The sequence below is a fragment of the Homalodisca vitripennis genome, chromosome 2 (assembly GCF_021130785.1).
Source record: "Homalodisca vitripennis isolate AUS2020 chromosome 2, UT_GWSS_2.1, whole genome shotgun sequence".
Taxonomy (NCBI): Eukaryota; Metazoa; Arthropoda; class Insecta; order Hemiptera; family Cicadellidae; genus Homalodisca; species Homalodisca vitripennis.
This window is the reverse complement of record NC_060208.1, coordinates 80,569,179-80,590,981: the sequence shown is the minus strand read 5'-3', so window position 1 is coordinate 80,590,981 and position 21,803 is coordinate 80,569,179. Positions and strand designations below refer to the sequence as shown.

Sequence of the window (21,803 nt, the reverse complement as noted above, 5' to 3'; positions counted from 1 at the left end):
AGGTAATGGACTAGGCTTGTTAACATAATTAAAGCAATTATGATTCCATAACGCATGTACTGAGAGAAGTGAGGATCTTGTAAGACCATTGGTTATTGAATGGGCTTGTCTACAAGACAGAAATTTTTTGGGTGTTTCATAATGAAACAAAGTCAGATTTCAATAAGATTGAATAGTGTGAGTAGCCTTCTATTTTACAATTTTTAAGGGAGTTCTTTTATTAAAGAAAAATAAATTCATCTTTCTCTGAAATTGAAAATTAACTCAGAATAATTTGTATTAATTTATTTAAATTAATTCAGTTATATATTTCGATATTTATATTTCACCTTTCAAATTAGTAAAGGCAAGCCAATCTGTTTTCCTGTCCAATCACTCTCTTACAATTGGTATTGAGAGTTTGCTGCAAGAAAGTTATATTTATTGCTTAATTAAACATTTAGAATCCTTCATTAATAAAGAAAATCAAAAACAGAAATGAGGAGACAATTTATTTACACTCGGTACAAGTCTTTCAAAGAGGTAATTTTACTTTATGTTGGTCTTTATCAATGGTACCAAAACCTTTGGATCCAAGATGTGAAACTAACACCGTCATAGTTACGTTTCTGGTGTCTTTTTTTACTCTACTTCCCATGGACCTATCCCACAAACATGGATAGGTTTTATAATGTTCTAAATCCTTACCAGAAATTCTAAATTCCATTTCAATTCTGATATCTTGATGGTTTAAACACAACTCTGTTACAATTTGACCACAACTGCAAGCAACAAACACATTTTGTTTTGTTCAGACAACACTGCTGAGACACTTATTTACCAGTGCTCACTGTCCTTTCTCCGTCGTCAGCACTACAATATCAAATTTTTTAAAGGTACCAGTGCGTGAATAATACCAGGATGCTGGTGGAGCATTTACATGATGCTGATTTATCAGTGATGGTAAATCAGCAGCAAATATCAGCCACGTGCAAATGAGCCTTAAGTGTCTTTTGGTACATCTAGATTTTTACACAGTTTCAAGTGTAATAAACAAATGATTATTCATTGTCGTCTTATCTAATATTGTTTTGTACTATCATTTCATAACCGTTTAATTATTTTTCTTTTGCTTCTGGGAGGGTTGGGACATAGCTGCCTCCCCTACCCCTTGCTGGGTTCATCTATAAAACGTACAATAAGATAGATCTCTTATGAAAATTAAATACTTCAAAATACTGTGTACTGATGAAATAGAAAACTGACCCTGAGGTGGTGATGGGTCCGTGCGAGGTGTTGGTGAACCGGATCCTTGCAAGAGAACGCCTCCAGAAACTGCTGCCAGAGCAGAATGTTCTCCGCACACAGCTGGGCAATGTCAGAGTTGGCAAGCGTGACAAACTCCTCCTCTCCCTCCACCAGCTGGACACACGGTAGCCAACATAACAACTGTACGGTGGAGTTGGTCACTAAGGTTTCAGTCTTCAGTACGTGATTTCGAACATCGGAATGAAGGAAAACATTCTGTTTACTTATCACAGCGTTATGGAATCCTAATTTGATTATTTTTACAACAAGTGTTGAATACATTTATTTTTCTGTAGAATTTAAATGACCAATTCCAACTTAAGTTTAGGTAACATCAAAGTTGGTTGTTTAGAACAGGGGTGCCCAACCTTTTTTACCCAAGGGCCACATTGTAAAGCCTTTATGGCCAGGCGGGCCAACATCCCAGGGGATTTGGAACCCCAAACAAAACGTATTGCCCGGGGTTTGTTCCAGAAATCTCGTGCAAAATATGAGTTTTAAGGTTATTTGGCCCTTGTTTCCTGATTATTGTAATTTCTTATTATTTATTAGTTGTTAGGTAAAGGTTTATAATATATTATGTTTTTAGGTTATTTTATTAGAAATAAATATAAACCCAGACTTTTGGATGTTTGCTCTAATTCTGAGGGAACAATAAAAAAGTCACCAATAAATTGAATACATTGATTTTAATTAATCCTACTAGGATACTAGGACATAAAAATTACGTGGCGAGTGGTGACCTTGAGTTGGGTAGGGGCTACGTCGCCGCACCGCGCGCTGTGCCGTGCTGTACGCGCGCTATATTCGCCAGCCGGCAGCCACCACCGTAGTCAGTGAAATCTGTCTGCAACTACTTTACTTCTTTCAACACTCATACTCCACCAAATGAATACGTCTCATTCTACTTGAAATCGGCTGGACTGCTTGGTTCTCAAAATTTGTATTTATTTAATATTTCAAATGCTTGTAAACAAATTTGGTTGTTTTGGCAACAAGGCGGGCCACATAAAACTGACTCGAGGGCCGGATTCGGCCCGCGGGCCGTAGGTTGGGCAGCCCTGGTTTAGAATGTTTATATGGCCAAAACTATCCTTTTTTTTAAATAAACAATTTATGTAATTATTTTTGTATGCTTATGCAATATAATGTGAGATTATTAAGAAAATAAGTGCTGTAGTTTTTAATATCTAAAATCTATTCCTAATATAACTAATATCAAAGAGTTCATAAGTTATGTAAAATCAAATTATGATTTTTTTAATTTTCAAAATAATATGTTTGTTGTATATTATATGCTTATTTTTTTGTTTAGCTTAATGGGGAATAGCATTAAAATTTCTTCTGTATTTTTTGGATACATTATTATTTGTGAAAGAAGCTTCAAAAGGAAAATATAATACTATTTGTTTGACTGCAAGAATACAATGAGAGTTATATTGGCGTTAATGATTTCCAATGCCAAATTTATTAATAGTACTCAAGTTTTTAAGACATTAACTTCTGCAATGAGATCATTTTTGTAACAATTAATAAAAAATAAATTTTGCCACTAATGTTACTTAAATGAAAGGTAAACTTTTGAAGATCCAACAAACACTAAAGCACCCTCTTTACAACATTAATTAAAATTGATGTTTAGTAAGAAAACAATCCAGAAATCTTTATTTGTCTTTAACAACTAGGACATGTTCTGTGGTCAGCACATTGTTAAATGTTTTTATCATGCTTAACAATACTTTTATTTCCAAATACAGTCTTTACACATGCTTCTAACAAGTAATTATACCATTATTATGGTTTTTAATGTCCAAAATAATATGTAAACCATAAATGTTATAATAATTATAATGGCAATCCTACAATATTAGTATGCAGATGTGAGTAATACACTATTGTTTTAAGTAAATATAATTACATATATACAGCTCCAAATAACAATATTCTATTATATACGATACAGTTGTTATACAGCCTTAATTATTACATATTTCCCAAGTTTGCTACTTTACAGAAATTATTATTGGATGAGAAAGGTAAAATTCAACAAATACTTTATTTATGGTGTTGTGATAAATATTAACACACACAAACATATTTCCAACAAAACATTTGAACCATTTATTTCAGAAGCACACTAAGTAAGTGAAAATTCAAAACTTATTATTGTAAAATATGAAATATAATTAGATAACATTTTGATGCAATAATAGAGAATAATAATAATAATGAATACAAGTAATGCTGGAATTAAATAAAGAGTCATAAATCTTCTACGGAATACACTGTGTGACTTAAAATATATACACTATTTGGATGGTATTTCATACTGATCACAAAACCATATAAATCATGAAACTAATTTATACAGTAAGGAACATTATTTTTTGTGATAACAAATTTATATTCAATTTAGTTTTTATTAATAATTGATCTATGGTCATTGATTAATGCATAAACTCAAATATCAATACAGTTACAACCAAAAGAGATTTAAATCAATATAAAAGAAAAAAATTAGTGTGTTTGATCTGATATATTTATACACAATAATACAATGGTACCATCAGCTAATACCCAAGCCAACTATTGTCACGTACACTAATATCCAAGAGGAGTGTTAAGTTTCCAACATCTATGTAAGTATGACACAATACAATAGTCCCACCAGGTAATACCCAAGCCAACTATTGTCACGTACACTAATATTCACGAGGAGTGTTAAGTTTCCAACATCTATGTAAGTATGACACAATACAATGGTCCCACCAGCTAATACCGAAGCCAACTATTGTCAATTACACTAATACCCACAAGGCATGTTAAGTTTTCAGTTTGATGCGTAGAAACCTCATTTGAACATAAATTGTCTAATAATGGTTTCCATTTCAGTGAAAGAACAATTTCAACACCATTATTTATGTAGCATCTGAAATAAATGATTCATCCATTATTAGCAGCCACATGTGAATGAAACTGCAGCCATGGGAAATCATTGCTGAAAAAATTATGTTATTATTTAACACATTGCTATATACAGCCAACTCTTGCTAATTTGAAAACGGATGGAAATTGTTTTGAGAAGTTAATTAATACGTATCTGTTGTAAAGATAGAATGATATTTCATAGAATAGAGAACTAAAAAAATGCAACTTTGTTTTAGGACAAATGATTAGGAAGAACTAGCTACTTTGTTAAGAAATAAAAAAGGAAATATTTACGGATAGCCATGGTACTAAAGCACTGAGGTAATTGTTTGTGTTTTTTCAGCTATAATATGATTTTGTTTATTTACATTAACACTTTTAGTGCCAGACTAAAATTAAGTCTTTTCAAGGAATGGTGGGAATTTTCCACCCAGTACTACTGAAGGATGACTATAAAATAAATTTATTTTTAAATATAATTTACTTAAAAAAAGAAAAATATTCATTTACAGTATAAACTTTGTTCCAGCTTCACATGAATAATAGCATTTTGAAAAAAGCGTTCACTATAAATCATATCACTTTAAAAAGAAAATAGAACTGAACACAAACATAAAAAAGTTTTGATTCATATTTTTAAATCTGTAAAAGCATTTTTAGAAAGCTACAATTTCATTTTTTTGTGTTGTTTTACACTAGACAGCTGATTACTTTTACAATATTGTTATAAATATTTATTTTCTTGTATCATTGGATTCATTATGATTGTTTATATATAAAATTAATACAGTAATATGTTGAAAAAAATGATCTGTAAAAGCATTTTTAGAAAGCTACAATTTCATTTTTTTGTGTTGTTTTACACTAGACAGCTGATTACTTTTACAATATTGTTATAAATATTTATTTTCTTGTATCATTTGATTCATTATGATTGTTTATATATAAAATTAATACAGTAATATGTTGAAAAATGATTGTGGTATAATCTTTTTTTCTGCGAACATCAATATATAGGGATGTTGGCACTAAAAGGGACATTTGTTACATAAATATTATTGCTTGAATCTTATTGCTGAACATATTTAAATAATTGTCTCATAGTTTTATTTATTCCTGTTTTATGAATAACAGTTACATGATGTGTAAAGTGTTATTCCAATAGAAAATGATAAACAGTGTGTGTGAGGGTGCAGAATAGCTTCTAGTTGACTGTATGGTACAATACAAATGCTATGTTGCATCGCAACACAAACAGCTGAGTCTTTGCAAATTACAAACAGCAGACGACGTACAACTCAAACAACTGACTGCAGTACAAGACACACAGCTGATTGCAGAATGACAGAAACTTACAGTTGATCTGAGTATAAGCAGTGTAACTCCAGATATATTTTCTGAAACTGCAATAGTTTTTTATTCTATTCCACACTGCAGCTTAGATATTTTTAAATTCATTACTATTAAATTATTTTGATTCAATGTCATTTTATCATAAGCACAAAAGTTTTATTCCTTGTCTTCAAGAGATAAAAAATAAAAAATAAATTTGAGGGGACATAGTTCACTAGAGTGGTTGAAATACACTTTAAAGCAGACATTTAAAAAATCACAAAGAAAATCAATTTTCCGTGAACCAAATTAGCAAGAGTAGGCAGTGGAAACAAGCAAGAGCACGCCTTAAGCCATTCAGTAGCTAGCCAGCTGAAAACAACCCTGCGCACATTGCAAGACCAATCAAAATGCAGCGAAGCAAAGTGTGTTACCCGCAGACGGTCCCAGTGCGCTTGTGTACGCAGAACTGACGACGGCCGTGCCAGCATTGCTCGCTGGTAGTCCTTCAACAGAAGTGCCAACATCCTAAATATCTTACAACTAGCCCAGCTCATAATACTGCTCACTACCACCATTTGCACAAATTGAAAACATCAAATAAGAGACTTGCATTATAATTTATCTCCAATTATTCCTGCTGTACAAGAAAATGTAAATTGTGCAAATCAATGTTTTAAATTTAAGTTAACTTTTAAGACAAATTATTACATTTTTATGCTTTTTTTTTAAAAAAAAAAAATGAAGAGAATACTTTATAAAACTCTTAAAGTTGAAAAAAGTGAATTACACGTACGTTAATGATATATTTTAATTGTAATGCTATGTTTAATATTTATTCAAGGCACTTGTAAAATATATAATGTTATTTAATTAACTATTTTATGTAGCCTATATCACATGTCAAACATTATTGACATTCCTCACAATAAAAGAGATAAATAAAAACAAAACACACAACACCGAAATGTGAATTTTTTCTTGAAGATCTGTAATTGAACAATACTCACACCGATTTTTTAAAATTTGAAAACAGATTCTGTTAATAATTTTGTATATGAAATTAATATCAGCTATAAGTATAATTTTTATTTTTTAATGAACTTTGAAGATTGTACTCTAATGATTGACAGCATTAGAATAGTACACAGTATAGCATGAAACTAGTGTCAAATATACATACAATAGCTCTCTCTCTCTCTCAGCACTTTAACTCTTTCTATGGAGAGACATAGAATTAGGGTGGAAAGAGACTGTGGTTGAATTATATGGTTTCCACTTTATCATTAATGAATGTTATGAAGGATTCAGTTAGCTGTTAGGCACACTTGATTATTTTTGTTACAGTAAAAGTTTTATAGCTGATAGCTTACAAATATCAGTGTGAAGTATGCTGCCCATCATTGCCACTCTCGTAAGAAATATACTTAGCAATCCTTTCTTTTTTGGTGAAATTCAATTTTGTAACTCAACAAAATAGACCTTCAGGCTCTGTCGGAAGAAGTAGATAGATTTTATGATAAGAGAAACAGTATCAGTTCATTTTCATGGGATTTACATGTACTCAATATATTGAAATCCATTCGAGATACAACAAAATTGTTTGTGACAAAAAGGTAAAGAAATTGTATAAAATATATTAAAAAACACTTTTTATTTTTCTCCAGGTTCATTAATAAAGGAGTTGTGACTTTTCTGAGTTTGAATGACCACCACATTGAAACAAAATGGTATATCAAGCTGGCCAACAAACTTAGCTGAGATATTTATAAAATCAATTTTTACACTAAGTTTAAACTCATTTGGGCTTTTTTTGGGACAGTTATAGTTTCAACAAGCTGTGTTAATAGCATAAATATATGTATATATCAATGCACAATGTAGTGGGTATAACAGTTATCACAAGATAACCAGATCAAACAACATCGAGCGTGGCTGCTCCACTGAGTGATCCTGTCCTTGCAAGCAGCCCACCTGCCCGGCCATTAGTGGTGGTTCGGAAGTCACCTTTAAGCCGTTGGTCCCAAGGTTAAGTGTCAGAGAGGGCTTATTAGCCCTAACTTTACCTGGTAAAATAAGATACCTTTACTTACTTTACTTTATTTTATATAAACTTTTGAACAGAGTATAGTTTTGGTCTCTGAGAGTCATGTTCGGTGAAGTGCCAGCACGATTGCACAATTCCAATAGGCTGAAGAAATTCTCATTATAGGATCAATAGGATTTCTTTTCTACAAAACTTTAGCTGTTCTGCTGTTGTTTTCCTATGTGTTTTTAATCTGTTGTATTCTCAGTTATTAAGTGATACTGTAGATGTGGAAGACATGTTCTTTATTTTCTAAGAGAACTTATGATCTTGTTTTAAAGTAAACAAAATATAGAATTTTAGATATCAAATAGAGTTGGGTATTGGTACAAAAAGGTTGTTTTAAAATTCCTAATGAACCAGATCGTCACTATTACTTAAAAATTGCGCTGTAATGATTGTACATTTTTAGGAAGACTAGTAACAGCCAGAAAACATGAGCGGACATGTCTTAACTCCCAGAGAAGGTCAATTTACCTTGGCGAGGTCACTCATGTTCGTGAGCCGCTTGAAGCAATCGGGCGCGTTGTTCTCCATCTTGAGTTGCTGCCACTGTGGCAACAACTGTGTATACTGCTGTAGAGTTTGCTGCAGCGTCTCATACGCAGCCAGAAGCAGGCTGCAGACCTCTCGGTGTACATGGCGTGCGTGCGCCAGGCGACTCCCTCCTGAGCCCACACACTTGGTCCCACCACCACCACTCTACACATCAAACTGAGTATAAATATCCCTGCTCTTCCCACTAGGTCTTTTTGGAACCCTGGATAATAATAGTAGGGATAGTTGTCATAATCCATAATATTTCAGGGCTGACTGTATAGTTTTTGAACAGTAAACCTATCACAAATCTTTTCATAATTATTTCTTACTGGTGTTTTGGTAACATTGTTAAGCTGACATAAGAATATTATTGCACATAAGGTAATAAGACTGGAGTAATTCCATCTCATTTCATTATCAAAATCTACAATTTATTACAACACTACATCACATTGAATTTTGAGTAACCTTCCATAATTTCAAAATTTATAATTAATATTAATACAAGAGACTTCGTTGGTAAGTTACCAGATTTCCGAAGAACACAGTTTCCATGGATGCCTGAGGTTGGCGGAAATTGAATCTGGGACGGTTCCCCAACCAGGTTTTCCCACTTCTTGGTGTGCTGGAAAATGTAGAGCAATTTTAAATACAAATAAACTGATATATAGAATTAAAATTTACTGACAATTAGCTATAAATTCTTATTTTGTCAGAGGTTGTCTTTATAATTATTTTATCTTACGGGAATTAGATGAAATTTAATTTTAAGTACCCATTTCATACTATGTTCAAATGATTCTACCCTTTAAATCTCAACATACAAGTATTTGAAGAAAATTTAAATCAGGTTCCTCGGCTAGCAGTATTTAAGATTCTATGCACTTGAGTTGGATTTGCTATAAATCATGCTCTCTGTTTAGTGATAAAATCTGGTAGAGAAACATGCAACTATACTGGCTGAGTTTATGATATTTTATACGTTTGCATAAATTTGTATAGGTTGGTTAAAAATTTACCATTTCTTGTACAATGACCTAAAACAAATACTTATATCTGAAATTGTAGATTTGAAAACTTGTATTAAACATGTACATGTGTGATTTTTGACTCATTAAGTCTGTTAATTATGTCATATAACAAAATTCACACTTTTAAACCTTTGGGTACTAATGTTTGGATATTCAGAGTAGTGAAGACACGCAGAGTAATAATAACATCCTGTTATACAGTATTGCCCGTACTGTTGAAAAATACTGGATATCTGGACGTTCCAAATGTTACTTTTGTGTTTTATACTTTTCAATTAAATTAATTGTATTTACTATATCTATAATACATATAAACTATTTCTTTTAAATTTGGCTTTTCACTAAAATTTGTGATTCTGTACAGTTTTATCTGGAATTTTTGTAAAGAATATTATTTCTACTCAAAGAAGAAAAAAACATATAAATGTTAACTACGGTAAGTAAATTTGTTATTATTAATTTTAATTTTTACATGTGTTTTGCAAAAATATGTCATGTTTACTATTACAAAATTTATTAACATACAAGTTAGAAAAAATATCACACATTTTTACCAAACGGGACTTACAGGCAAAAATATAAAATAGGCTAAAAAGAATTCAGTATTCTTCGGTAATACCTGGGTAAAAGTTGCCAGAGTTCCTCAGGCAAAAAGAAAAAATTTTGGTTTGGTACCCAAAGGGTTAAACATGACTATAAGTTATATTCTTTTATATATAATAGATTTCATGTTTTCATAATGTGAACTCACTTATCTATATGAACTGTATAGATCATTTATGAGTCAAACTCAGCTTGTGTTGCTTTTGTTGGAGTTGAGTCAGCCTTTAAAAATGAATGTATTATAAGTAGAAATTGTATTATGTAAAAAACTGGACATTAAGTAACTTTTGGATTTTGAAATTATAGTAATTAAGTTAAATAATATTTTCAAATTTCTGAGCACCATTTATCATTCTCAAGCTAATAGCCCAGAAGCTCAGCGACAATTTGAATTGCATGAAAAAACCTAGGTTTTCATTAAATTAACAGAAAAATTTCCTCTAAGAAAGACATTAATCATCAGCAGTACTAGTTATGATGGGGGAACAAAAAGGGAAGCATCAAAAGGATTAAAATATGAAATTATAATTTTTTTCACACATATTTGTATTTAAAATGGTTAAAATGAACTAATAGACACGTTAGTAATAGCTAAATCAGTGTCAACTAATGAGATAAAAAAAAACAGCTTTTTTGTTAGCTGGCACTGGTATAACTATTTATGGTACATGTCTGAGTATTGATTATAAGTTGTACAAAAATTATAAACACGGAAATATTTACATTCTAGAAGCTGTTCTTATTGGAATTAGTTATAAATTTAAATTTTTACCCTTTAATAACCTTCACCAAAACCAGCTTGACTGACATTATTTATTCTTTAGTAAATATTAGTTATTTACTTATTGTGTACAATGCAAATTGGCCCTCAATTCCCTGACCATAACGTTTATTTTTAAAATGTATACAATCATCATGTATTGAATAAAGTTATGTATAATTTTATGCATGCATACATGGTAAACAATTAATTAACAAATTTTATTCGAGCGCTCAAAAAGATGAGCCAGTGACTGATAAAATGTAAACAGGTCCGATTAATATGTTACCTGTTACATGCAATAAGATATTACTTTGTTATAAATGAACAATTAAAAAAAAAAAAACAGTACTACATAACTAGTACACATGCTCCTAAGCCCTTTGCAATACCAAATGTTATTCCTCATCCTGGACAGTTATTTTATCAACTACATTATGTAGTTTCTAGTAGCCCATTTTATCTTCCCAGCCTCAAACTTAAACCATGAAATGTCATTTTACTACCAATCTTATCTCATCAGTTTCCTAGCAGTATCGGAAACTCATCTGTTTTGCAAGCACTTCTGTCATGCTGACCTATATCTTGCCAATATCCAATATATACGTAAATTTATAATTTTTATTTTATTAAAAAAAAGTTTGATGTTTTACTTTAAAGTTACATGTATACTTTCATGTATCAGAAAATATTGTTTCCTAGAATACAAATTTTAATTAATCAACTATGTTACAGTCAAAAATATAAATTTAATATTTAATACCTATTGAACCATACATTCCTTGATAATTTTATTTAGTGTACTTCTCAGCCCTTCTTTGAAAAAGTTTACTTTCTCCATAAAACCACATTATTTTACTGGGTAAATTATAGTTTAATTGGGTTTTAAAATTATAAACTGAGACTGCAACAAAATTAAAAGTAGTTTTAGAGATATTAAGAAATATTTAGATCTAGTTATTAAATGTTACTGAATCTTTCCAGCCACATGACTTCTAGCAGTGGCCATGAAGACACAAAGAAGGATAAACTTTTTAAAAACGACTTATTTTTCATCTGGATAACTAAAAGGGATATTTTCACCAAGATAAATTCTCTGGGCTTTAATAGTACCGTATTTTCTTAATTAAGCTACATACATGGCAAAAAGTACAAATTTGAACACAAAACGGGCAAAATGCAACAACTAAATCTGTTACAGAAAAGCCCTCCTTTAGTATTACTGCTCATATACTGATACAAGTTGTTATCATTACATAATAATTGTAGATCAGAAATGAGTTACTATTACATAATATATTTGACAGACTCAGCAAAGGCTATCACTTGGGAGGCTGAAAATGTTTAATTTCTGTTTGTTGGTCTGTCTATGTAATATATATATATATATATATATATATATATATAAATAAAAAAAAATAATCTGTAGACTTGAAATTTTGAATGAAGCATCATACAGGCAACATAAAATTCGATGATAGTGTATGTTACAATACATGGGATTTAGTTTAGTGTTGGTGAACACTTTACATTCGTCTTATGGGTAACTATGGCAACAAGAAAAGTTACAGAATAAATAAATTGTAAACAGACTGAGTACAATCGTATGACATATTAACATGTGACATAGTAACATATGAAGCTATAAACTTGACATTTTGTATGCAGCAGCCTTAGCTAAAACTGGTGTTATATGACACATGGTGTGGGATACTTCTACCTTATATTACTTTAAAGACACAAATGATATCCTAGGCAACTTTTTGGGCAGTATTTACACCATAAATGATTAATGATCATTTGTCTGATTGATCATTAATCATTTTTGACTGAATGATTGATTAGACTGAATTTACCTCTTTTTGGAAAGTTAACTAAAAAAGTATAACAATTTTATTTTTTAAAGTCGTAATATATTTTTGTGTTCTTATATAATACTGGAAATTTTCTTTTTGTAGTCAGTGCTATAAAGTTACTATTTATTATTTACAATTGATTATTCCACTAACGTATATTTTTGTGACCATTTGTTGCAGTAAACGTATTGAGAGTCTGAACACGTTCCAATGATGGATTACGTTCAGTGAGGATTGGATGAATGCTGCCATCATGTTTACTTATTCACAACCCTCCATTACCAGTGGGTTACAGATTTTTCATGCCACTTAGTTCAGCATCAATATCAATGATTAAAACAATTACAACAAATACATTTTTAACCATTCAGTGGTAAATAATGTTACATACCTGGAGTTTACAGACAGCTTTCATTTTACCATGTGTCAGGCCTTACCTTACTGGTGCAAGAGAGTTTTAAATTAAATGTATTAAAACAACATGCATTTACAAAATCCTGGCTAAGAATTAGAAATAAATTTGTACATATAATACTAATAAAACTATAATTCAACTCAACATTATTTACAGAGTTCATTATCATGTTTAATCATGTTTTTTTCCAAAATTCTATAAAAAATCTCAATCAGAGTTATTTTAAATTTACTATTTTGTACATAAAAAGTTTTTGAAAATACATATTTCATGTTAGATTTTAAAACAATGTAACACTGATCACAATTTCTACATAAACATTTATTAATGTCTATATAATACTGAATTTACAAACGGTTTCCAAAATATATTAACTTATATACAGCAAGGGTCAATCCAATTCTAAATTACGGAGGTTTTTTATTTAGAAAACTGTAATGTTTTGAATCCAATCTTCTTACAAAATTAAATATAGGTCTATATATATTTTTGCTCTGGGCAAAATAGCAAACTTCAATTTTGCGTTATAAATATAATTAAAAGAAGTGCAAAACCTAAAATAAAGATTACTTGCAATTTTGCTTAAACAATAGCCTTCTTAATTATTAACACTGAAAAATGGGTAGCTAACAATATATGACTAATTTCATTTTTTTAAATACCATAGCGCCCTATTGTATTATATCACAAGTGTTTTCACTAGAAAGCTATGAACTTCGACTTTGGAGTTCCTCTAAATTAGTCTAAAATAGTCAACTGTTACTGAAATTGTGGGAGCTATTCAATCAAATACATGAGATATTGTATAGAATTTGTGGGTGAAGATGCGGGTATGTGCTAGTATAACATAATTAACTTCCATAGAATAATTAGTTTGTTTAAAAAGGTTTATATTTTGAATAATAGTTTACTCTGCATTTTCCTTGTAGCCATCATGGTTACCCCTGACTCCAAAATCCATAATGTTCTTTCTTGGACCAAGAGGAACCTATGTACTAAGAACTGTTCTATCAAGAGTTTTGCACAGACAGACCGGCAACAACAAGGTTTTAAGAAGGATCTATTGTATTCTTAATAAATAGCACTATAGTATTAGTAGTAATTGTGGTAGTAATAAACCAGCAAAAAGGGACAATAATATAAATGTAGCAATAAACACAGTTTGTTAAGCTAAAGACCAGAATAAAACTGTAAAACGTGTTAGAACTGCTTCAGACAAGTTGTTCCGATAAAAAGTCAACCGCAAAGATCGACAGATTGCAAACAGTGGGAGGTCTGTTGGTGAACAACTTTAATTTGTTATCCGCTTGTTTTTCCACAACTGTGCCAGTAAATTTTCAAGATCAGAAATTCACAACAAATTGACAATTTGTCCATGGGATTTGGCTGCGTGTTAGCAAATATTTTTACACTGGTCTTATGGGTAACCAGTGAAAAAATCTTCGAATAAATTAGCTATAGATTTGAAATTTTGTATTCGACTCAAGCAAAGCGTTGAATTTTAAGGCAGCAGTTTGTTTTCTATCCTACATGGCCACCATATGTTAAAAAGGGGTGGTAATGCAAGGGAAAATAATTTGTTACTGTTTGCTATGGAACAAAGACATTTAACAACAATGGAGTAAAATACTGTATTATACATGTTGATTACATTTTAATGGAATCACTTAATTTTGAAAGGCTTGAAATTTAAAAGGTAAAAGACATTAACAAAAGATTTAAAATACTGTAAAGCTTTTAACCCATTTGTTACTTTTCACTCAAAGCGTATTAAGAGTTGTTCACGATACAAGTTACTTTTCTTAATTTATTTTCGTAATTTTATGAGTATACTGTCTTACTGAAGACTAGAAAAGAGGGACTTTAAGGGCAAACCATCTTTCTAATGTAACCCTATTTGCTCTAATTTGACAAGTAATTTTCTAGCTCCTACCATCTTAAATTAATTAATTTAACTTTTTCCTTGCCAGTATACAGGGTGTAACACAAAGGTTGGGCTGGGTATGCAATTTTCAGATTTTACGTGTGATTGTAAGCTAAAAATGAAGAATAACTTTTTTCCAATTTCCAATTTGTTTAGCCGCTAGCCGCTATTTTGTATTTTTTATTAATAAATTATTATCTCTAAAACTAGTTAAGCTAAAGAAACCAAATTTGGCATATAGATTTGAAGAGGTACAAGGAAAATAACAAAACAATTGTGTTATTTTCTTTAATATTAACAAAATGGCGTCTGCAGAAAATTTTTAGAGTAAAATCAATTTTATTTGGAGAATTTTATTGGACTGTTCCAAACAATTACAAACTTTTTGCACTTTATAGTTCAATTACTACAGTCTATATGTTTACTTTACAAAGAAAAAAAAGCATTAAAATTTTTATTAATCTTATTTTTAAAATGAGACATTAACCAATTCTACGGTTAAAAATAAGGAATTAAAAATGTTTAAGGCATAATATTAACTTTATTGAATAAAACTCAAGTACTTTCTCACTACAGCTGGTTCTTAAAAGATCATTTCTGCATACTTCAGGAAAGAAGTAGACATTTTACTATACCTTTCACAAACTTAACATAAAAATACAATTTACTTAACATTTTTACATTTACGGTTTAGGAGAAGTCTTTCTTGTTATAACCATTATAAAATTGAAATATATATATATATATATAATATATATATATATATATATATATATATATATATAAATATATATATTTATAAATATATAAATATATATAAATATATATATATATATATATATATATATATATATATATATATATATATATATATATATGTATATATATTATACTATACCCACTTTAAATAGTAACTAAATAAGGGTTTTTCATCAACAGTGATGAATATCATATATTCTTTAATGAAGCAGACTATAAAATGGGAACTTATTTTTACAATTAATTTTGAGTTGCTTCCAATTCTCACACTCCGAAATAGGGAAAGAAATAAAATTCGAAACAAATCTGAAGTAGTTTAAAAATATTCTCAAAAACATTTCATGTTTTCAAAATAAATTAAATAAGAAGACTGATTGGGGTCATTGTATTTATATTAAATTCCTTTCTATTATATACTCTGCTTTATGATAAAAGGTTTTGTACCTTATAAACTGTGCCAATCATCATAAAATTAAATACAACATTATATTTGACAATCATATTATTGTACACAGTAAGTAACGTGATATCAGTTAAAGGTAATAAATAATAAAAACCTAAACACTTGATTAAAGCCAACCTTAGTAACCAAAGTTTCGCATTTTGTGCCTTAACATAGTTTGAAATCAATATTAAAAAGTTCAATCTCTAAATAATTATTTTTTACTCCCTATTCAAACAACTAAATTACATATTAAATACTAGAAATGATTTAAGAAATGCAAGGAAGATAAAACCATTAATTTGAAAATAACTCACCAGCTTTGTACTAAATGCAGTATGCTCTTTCTGCCACAGAAAAACAGAAAACATACATTGTGTTAGACAGTATTTTCAAGAATTAGTGATTTTAGGTGTACTACTATAAATTGTGGTTGTAATGTATAAATATTATTTTTTTGTTCATAACGGTACTTATGACCATATAGAGTTAAAATCTAAAGTCTGAAATTAGTGCAATACAATGTTTTGTGGTATAAGATTGGTTACATTTAGATCTCTGTACATATTTCCAATGTTCATTGCAGTAATAAATTTATGAGGATGTTCACACTAGTGAATAAATACATAATTAAAATGCCTTTGAGTTCTAGATGTTTTTGTGGTGTGCTAATAGAAAAATCACAAAACTTGTACTACACACAGAAAAGTTGTCATTCAAAGTTCGGTACCAATGGTTTTGAAGGTACAGTAGAGTCCCGTTAATCCGACCTAATTGGGACCGAGTCCTATTCGGATTATGTGATTGTTCGGATTAGCCAGAATTACAGAAAAATACGGTTTTAAACTTGAGAATGGGTCTATTTTGTTATAGAATTATCAACATTGTTTATTAAAACATGTGTTCTGACTGTTGCATTGTATTTCTTGACAAATAAAACGTGTTTGCGAATACTAAGCACATTTACCGTATTTAGTGTGAGAGTTCTATTGTTAAGAAATGTGAGCGTACTGGATATTGTACGGGTCTACGCGTTCAATAGTTGTACGAAACTACACGTCATCCAATAGACTCTCTTCAATGTGACAGAAGACAATAACTGAATTTATGTATTTTAACAATTAATATTGTACTCAATAATAATATCAGTACTGTACATCCAATTTTTGTTTGATTTCACTTATAATACAGTAATTTAACTCATACTTAACCTATAAGTTTCAATTTGGTACTGTATTTAACTTCATTATTTATGTACTGTACCGTACACAATTTGTCTTAATAAAATACTGTATGTCTATTTAATTAAAGTTTTCTTTGTTTAAGTACGAAATGATGCACCCATTTTCATTTTTTATGTAATTAGTTCCTATAACTGTTCATTATCGTTATAAATAATTCCTCCTGGACCTGTTCGGATTAACCGACGTTCGGATTACACGTGTTCGGATTAGCGGGACTCCACTGTAGTGCTAAATGTAAAATATATGGCATGGGTTGTATGCATTGATGTGCAGAATTATTTTGAACTAGATGCACAATAAGCTTTTATTTTGCACTGACCGTTTCTATCTGACCATAAGCACCAATACCATCTTTGATGTTGTTTTTTATTAAAATGTCTTCCCTCTTTTACTGTTTATGTGGATGTAACGTGTACAAGGAGACAGTGGTGTAACTTGGAGTTGGCTTTTGAGGAGAGGGATGAATCAGATTGAAGAGAACTCACACTGGGGTATGGAATAAATCTGCATATATGTAAATAAATTAGATAAACCTAATACAAAATAAAATATTGAACTGTATTAAACAAGTTAGATTGCTGTTACATGTATATTTAAATTGTATTTAAGCTTTCTGGGGGGGGGGTTCCATCCCTCTCATCCACCAACATAGTTATGTCACTGCAAGGATATACGGAATTGTTAAAATATGTGTGTGGTTTAAAGTTACTACTTGGAGAATTATAAAGATTGAATTCCTGGAGGAGATCCTTAGGCATATACAGCCTAATATCAATAGTTCACTACTTTTTTTAGATCATTAATATTTAGTAAATTATCATTTTCAATCTCAACCTATAATTTTAAAAAAATCTATGAGAAAATGAGAAATGTAGAGTGATTGTAGAGAAATTGTTACATGAGGAATTTGCGCTATGGAGTTCCAAATCATCAAGGGTTCATAGTATAAACATCTTCCTGTGTCAGTATCTTGATTCTTGTCAACAAGCCCACATACTTATATCTAATTCCTAATTTATCAGATTTGCCAATGAAGTGTACAGCCAAATTGTCTAACTTTGATTTTATTAGTTACACAATGTTTGAACAGATTAAACATGTTATGATGTAACATAACATCATTCCTATGTTTTTTGTTTAACTTAACGTTAGTAAATTTTATACATCCTTTTACCTCCAGAACCATTACCAAAAACAAACTAAATAAAACTAGAATATTTGGAGATAAATCGAGTGTGGGTGTTTGGTGTTAGCCCTGAGGAACATCAAAATTACTGGACACTACATAAAATATATATTTTTTCCAGCCAGCTATAATCTAAAGGCTACTGACTTGATGTAGGGCTGGTGGAGGGCGACCAGACTAGCATGGATGGTGAGCGTGACGGCGGCCAGGTGGAAGTAGTCGAACAGCACCGGAAGGTGGTAGTGGAGGCCCCTGGTGGCGGAGAAGTGGAGCTGGAGTGTGCGGCTGGAGACGCACGTTATAGCGCTGTGTTGCTCAGGTCCGAACGTCTGGTCTGTAAACCACAGCTCCACCGAGAGACAGAAGTCAGCCCTCTCCAGCGTCTCCTCTATCTGTGAACAAATTACCAACTTAAAACACAAACATAACAATGATCTACTTTAAGACAAATACTATGAACGAATGCAGAACATAAAAAAATGGAGTGTTTGAAAACGGTATATTTTTTCAATGACGAATCAGATATAAAAGATAAAAAAACAAACGGGTCGTTATATGATAAATTTAATATAATTAGTGAACGAGATGTAGTCCTGTTATATGACGAATGTAATGTGCAAGAACGTAGCCAGGAAAAAATTTGTTGGAGGATCCAGACAATTGATATTTTCCCGTAGTGGACAGAGAGTAAGAACCTATTTTTTCCTTAAAAATTGCTTGGCCCGTTTCTTTGTTGAGACCGATCTATAAGCAGTAAGCTACACACATTCTACCAGTTTCTTCTTATTGGAATCGAATGCTTAATTTATAAATAAACACTCCAATAATTTAGAAATTTTATTTTTCTGGGGCCTTTCGTGTTCAATGAACACATCATCAGACCCACATAACTGAAATAAATGCTTTATTTTTTTTAAAGAGCTAACGGCAATAGGTCCCGAGAGCGTGGTGAAGCCCACAGTGTAATATTCACTCTTCACTGTATAAATGTTTGAAGGTGTCACCCATATTCTGTGTACCAATCTCAACTTCAGATTTGGATCACTCGATCTTCAGGAATATGTTGTTAATTGCGTTTTGAGAAGACTTCGTACATGAACACTATAGAGATGTCAATGATATTGCTGAACGCATTAGAAGTTCGTTAGGGACTTCTGTAAACACAGTTTATTGGTAGCTAAATGGAGCGAGCGTAAACAAACTTAATTACGCCAGTCAAGTTCGTAATGTAGTCTTATTAATCTGTTTGAAAACAGTGAATGAGCTTTAAAAAGACACTTACACAGTAGCGCATTTATAGTCTTCATAAAAATGAACGAGGGGGAGGGGGGTCAAATAAATAGTTATTGCTTTCATTAGTTATAATAAGACGACTCAAGTTATTCTCGGTTTTTAAGAGGGATCTTGTGGCATACTTGTCTGTATGAAGAGTGACAACTGTCTATTTTTTATTGACCAGCATTTATGTGATTCTTATATATCCTTTGTCCGAGGCCATCTTGAGTATGGTAAGCCATCTCCAGTAGCTGTCTGGAATACGGACTGAGATTACGTAGTTGCGGCAATTGAGTATGAGCAGAGGAAATGTTTTTACGTTGATGGTTTAGAATCTTCCTGAGGATAATTGGATATATATATATATATATATATATATATATATATATATATATATATATATATATATATATATATATATATAGTATTTTACAGCACTGTTCTACTTGATAGTGATATACCATGACAAAACAAAACACACACACATTTAATATTTTCATGATATACCTTCCGTTTGAAGATCCGCTTGTCAGCCCCTACTTTGGTAAACCGATAGGAACCATCAATTATGTATTTATTGATATTGGCTGGATGATTGGATTCCATAATTAATTACAAATGATTGGAGACTCAATTTCGTCATTAACTGCCTGATTAGAAAATTATTAAAATAATACTTAAATTAATATATTACCTTATAAAACTATTAATGAATTATAAACTCAAATTTGTTTAACTTTAACACAATCACATATTTTAATGACAATCCATCACTTATTAATTGTATTTCAAACTAATATCATTTAAATACACACATTTGTTACTAGTTGCATTATAAACCACATTAAGATTTTCATACAAGAGGTTTATAAAAACACGATACAAGAATTTAGCATAAAAGAGAAGAAGAAAATGAGTGTGTGACTAATGAGAGTCCCCTAAACATTACGTAAGAGTTATTGTTGTGGTGGCGGTGTGGGTGGGGGGATGAACTTTGTAAGGAAAACACCTTATTAAGTGTATTTTTAACTCCTAACATTGTATTTAGCTCTCTACAAACACGATTTATAGTGGATGCCTCTGGGTAGTTCAATAAATAATGCAATATATGTTATCTACCTTACTTTATTGTCAATAAAGGTTTAACATTTTAAAACATTAACAGCCACCACTTCTAGAATTCAATCTAAATATGAAATTATAAGAGGATGAGTGTAAAAGATGTTTTATGCCACAGTGCACAATAAATGTATTAACTTTCAGTCTGCTTTATAACTTTCGATCAGGTACTTTTTTTCTATAAGTTTTCTTCTATAATAAAATTTGGTTATTATTTATAATTTACGGCGTAAATATGAAATTTGAATGTGTTTTGAGTTTTATCTCATACATGTTTTTTGCAATTTTGTTTAGTAAGGCATCAAAGTTATTTCTATAAAAAGGTATTGTTCACTGATATTGTTTAATTACAAGACACAGCTCAGTATCATCTTGACCTCACATTAATCCATTGAAAACAAGTCTACCAAAGCACGACGTATTAAATGAGGATCAGGGCGAAGTACCTTCACAGAATTACTCAAACTAGTTCAGGAACCCCGCAAAAACTCCTAAGGAATTGCCAATCACAGACCCGATAGTCCTCGGTCCCTATCCCAGAAAAAGTAAGACGGTGTTTCACAAATAATATGTACAGTATTAGACAAAATCGTTGTTATCGAAAATTAGGTGATCAAATTTTTCAAATTTTGAAAACAGGATCCAATTCCTTCTTAGGTATTGAAACAATAGTGCTTACATGTTTGGAGAACGATGAAATCTTTATGAAAACCAAGATACTGCAAAGTTTACTTTCTCTTCCCCAAAAACAGCCAATGATTTCTTTTACAAATAAGAGTAACTACCACTGTTTTGGTTGGTGTTGTGCATTTCGCACGTCTGCGACTAGTAGTAGTATTCTAGGTGTGCATCTATCATTTGTAACATATAATTTTAAATATGATACAAAATTATAAAGCCAGACTTTACTCCATCTTGCTCCATTTTGTTGGACACTGAACTACACGATACCGTACTTTGAACCGTAGTAATATTTATAACTATTACAGAAGTTTGGGTTATTTTGCCTGTAGATA

At 30.9% G+C, this 21,803-nt stretch overlaps 1 protein-coding gene across 4 annotated transcripts in view; it reads right to left on the bottom strand.

Annotated features, from left to right (window-relative positions):
* LOC124354246 (protein FAM135A-like) overlaps nt 1–21,803 on the bottom strand; it is a 66,757-nt gene that overhangs the window by 18,546 nt on the left and 26,408 nt on the right. The window contains exons 3-8 of one of the 4 annotated variants that reach the window (XM_046804556.1): nt 18,541–18,785; nt 16,281–16,310; nt 8,702–8,798; nt 8,111–8,335; nt 5,982–6,053; nt 1,246–1,401 (exon numbers count right to left, since the gene is read on the bottom strand). In XM_046804556.1, the coding sequence (XP_046660512.1) occupies nt 1,246–1,401; nt 5,982–6,053; nt 8,111–8,335; nt 8,702–8,798; nt 16,281–16,310; nt 18,541–18,785 (825 nt within the window). The remainder of the gene's footprint in view (nt 1–1,245; nt 1,402–5,981; nt 6,054–8,110; nt 8,336–8,701; nt 8,799–16,280; nt 16,311–18,540; nt 18,786–21,803) is intronic. The other 3 variants (XM_046804557.1, XM_046804558.1, XM_046804559.1) reach the window with 3 other exon arrangements.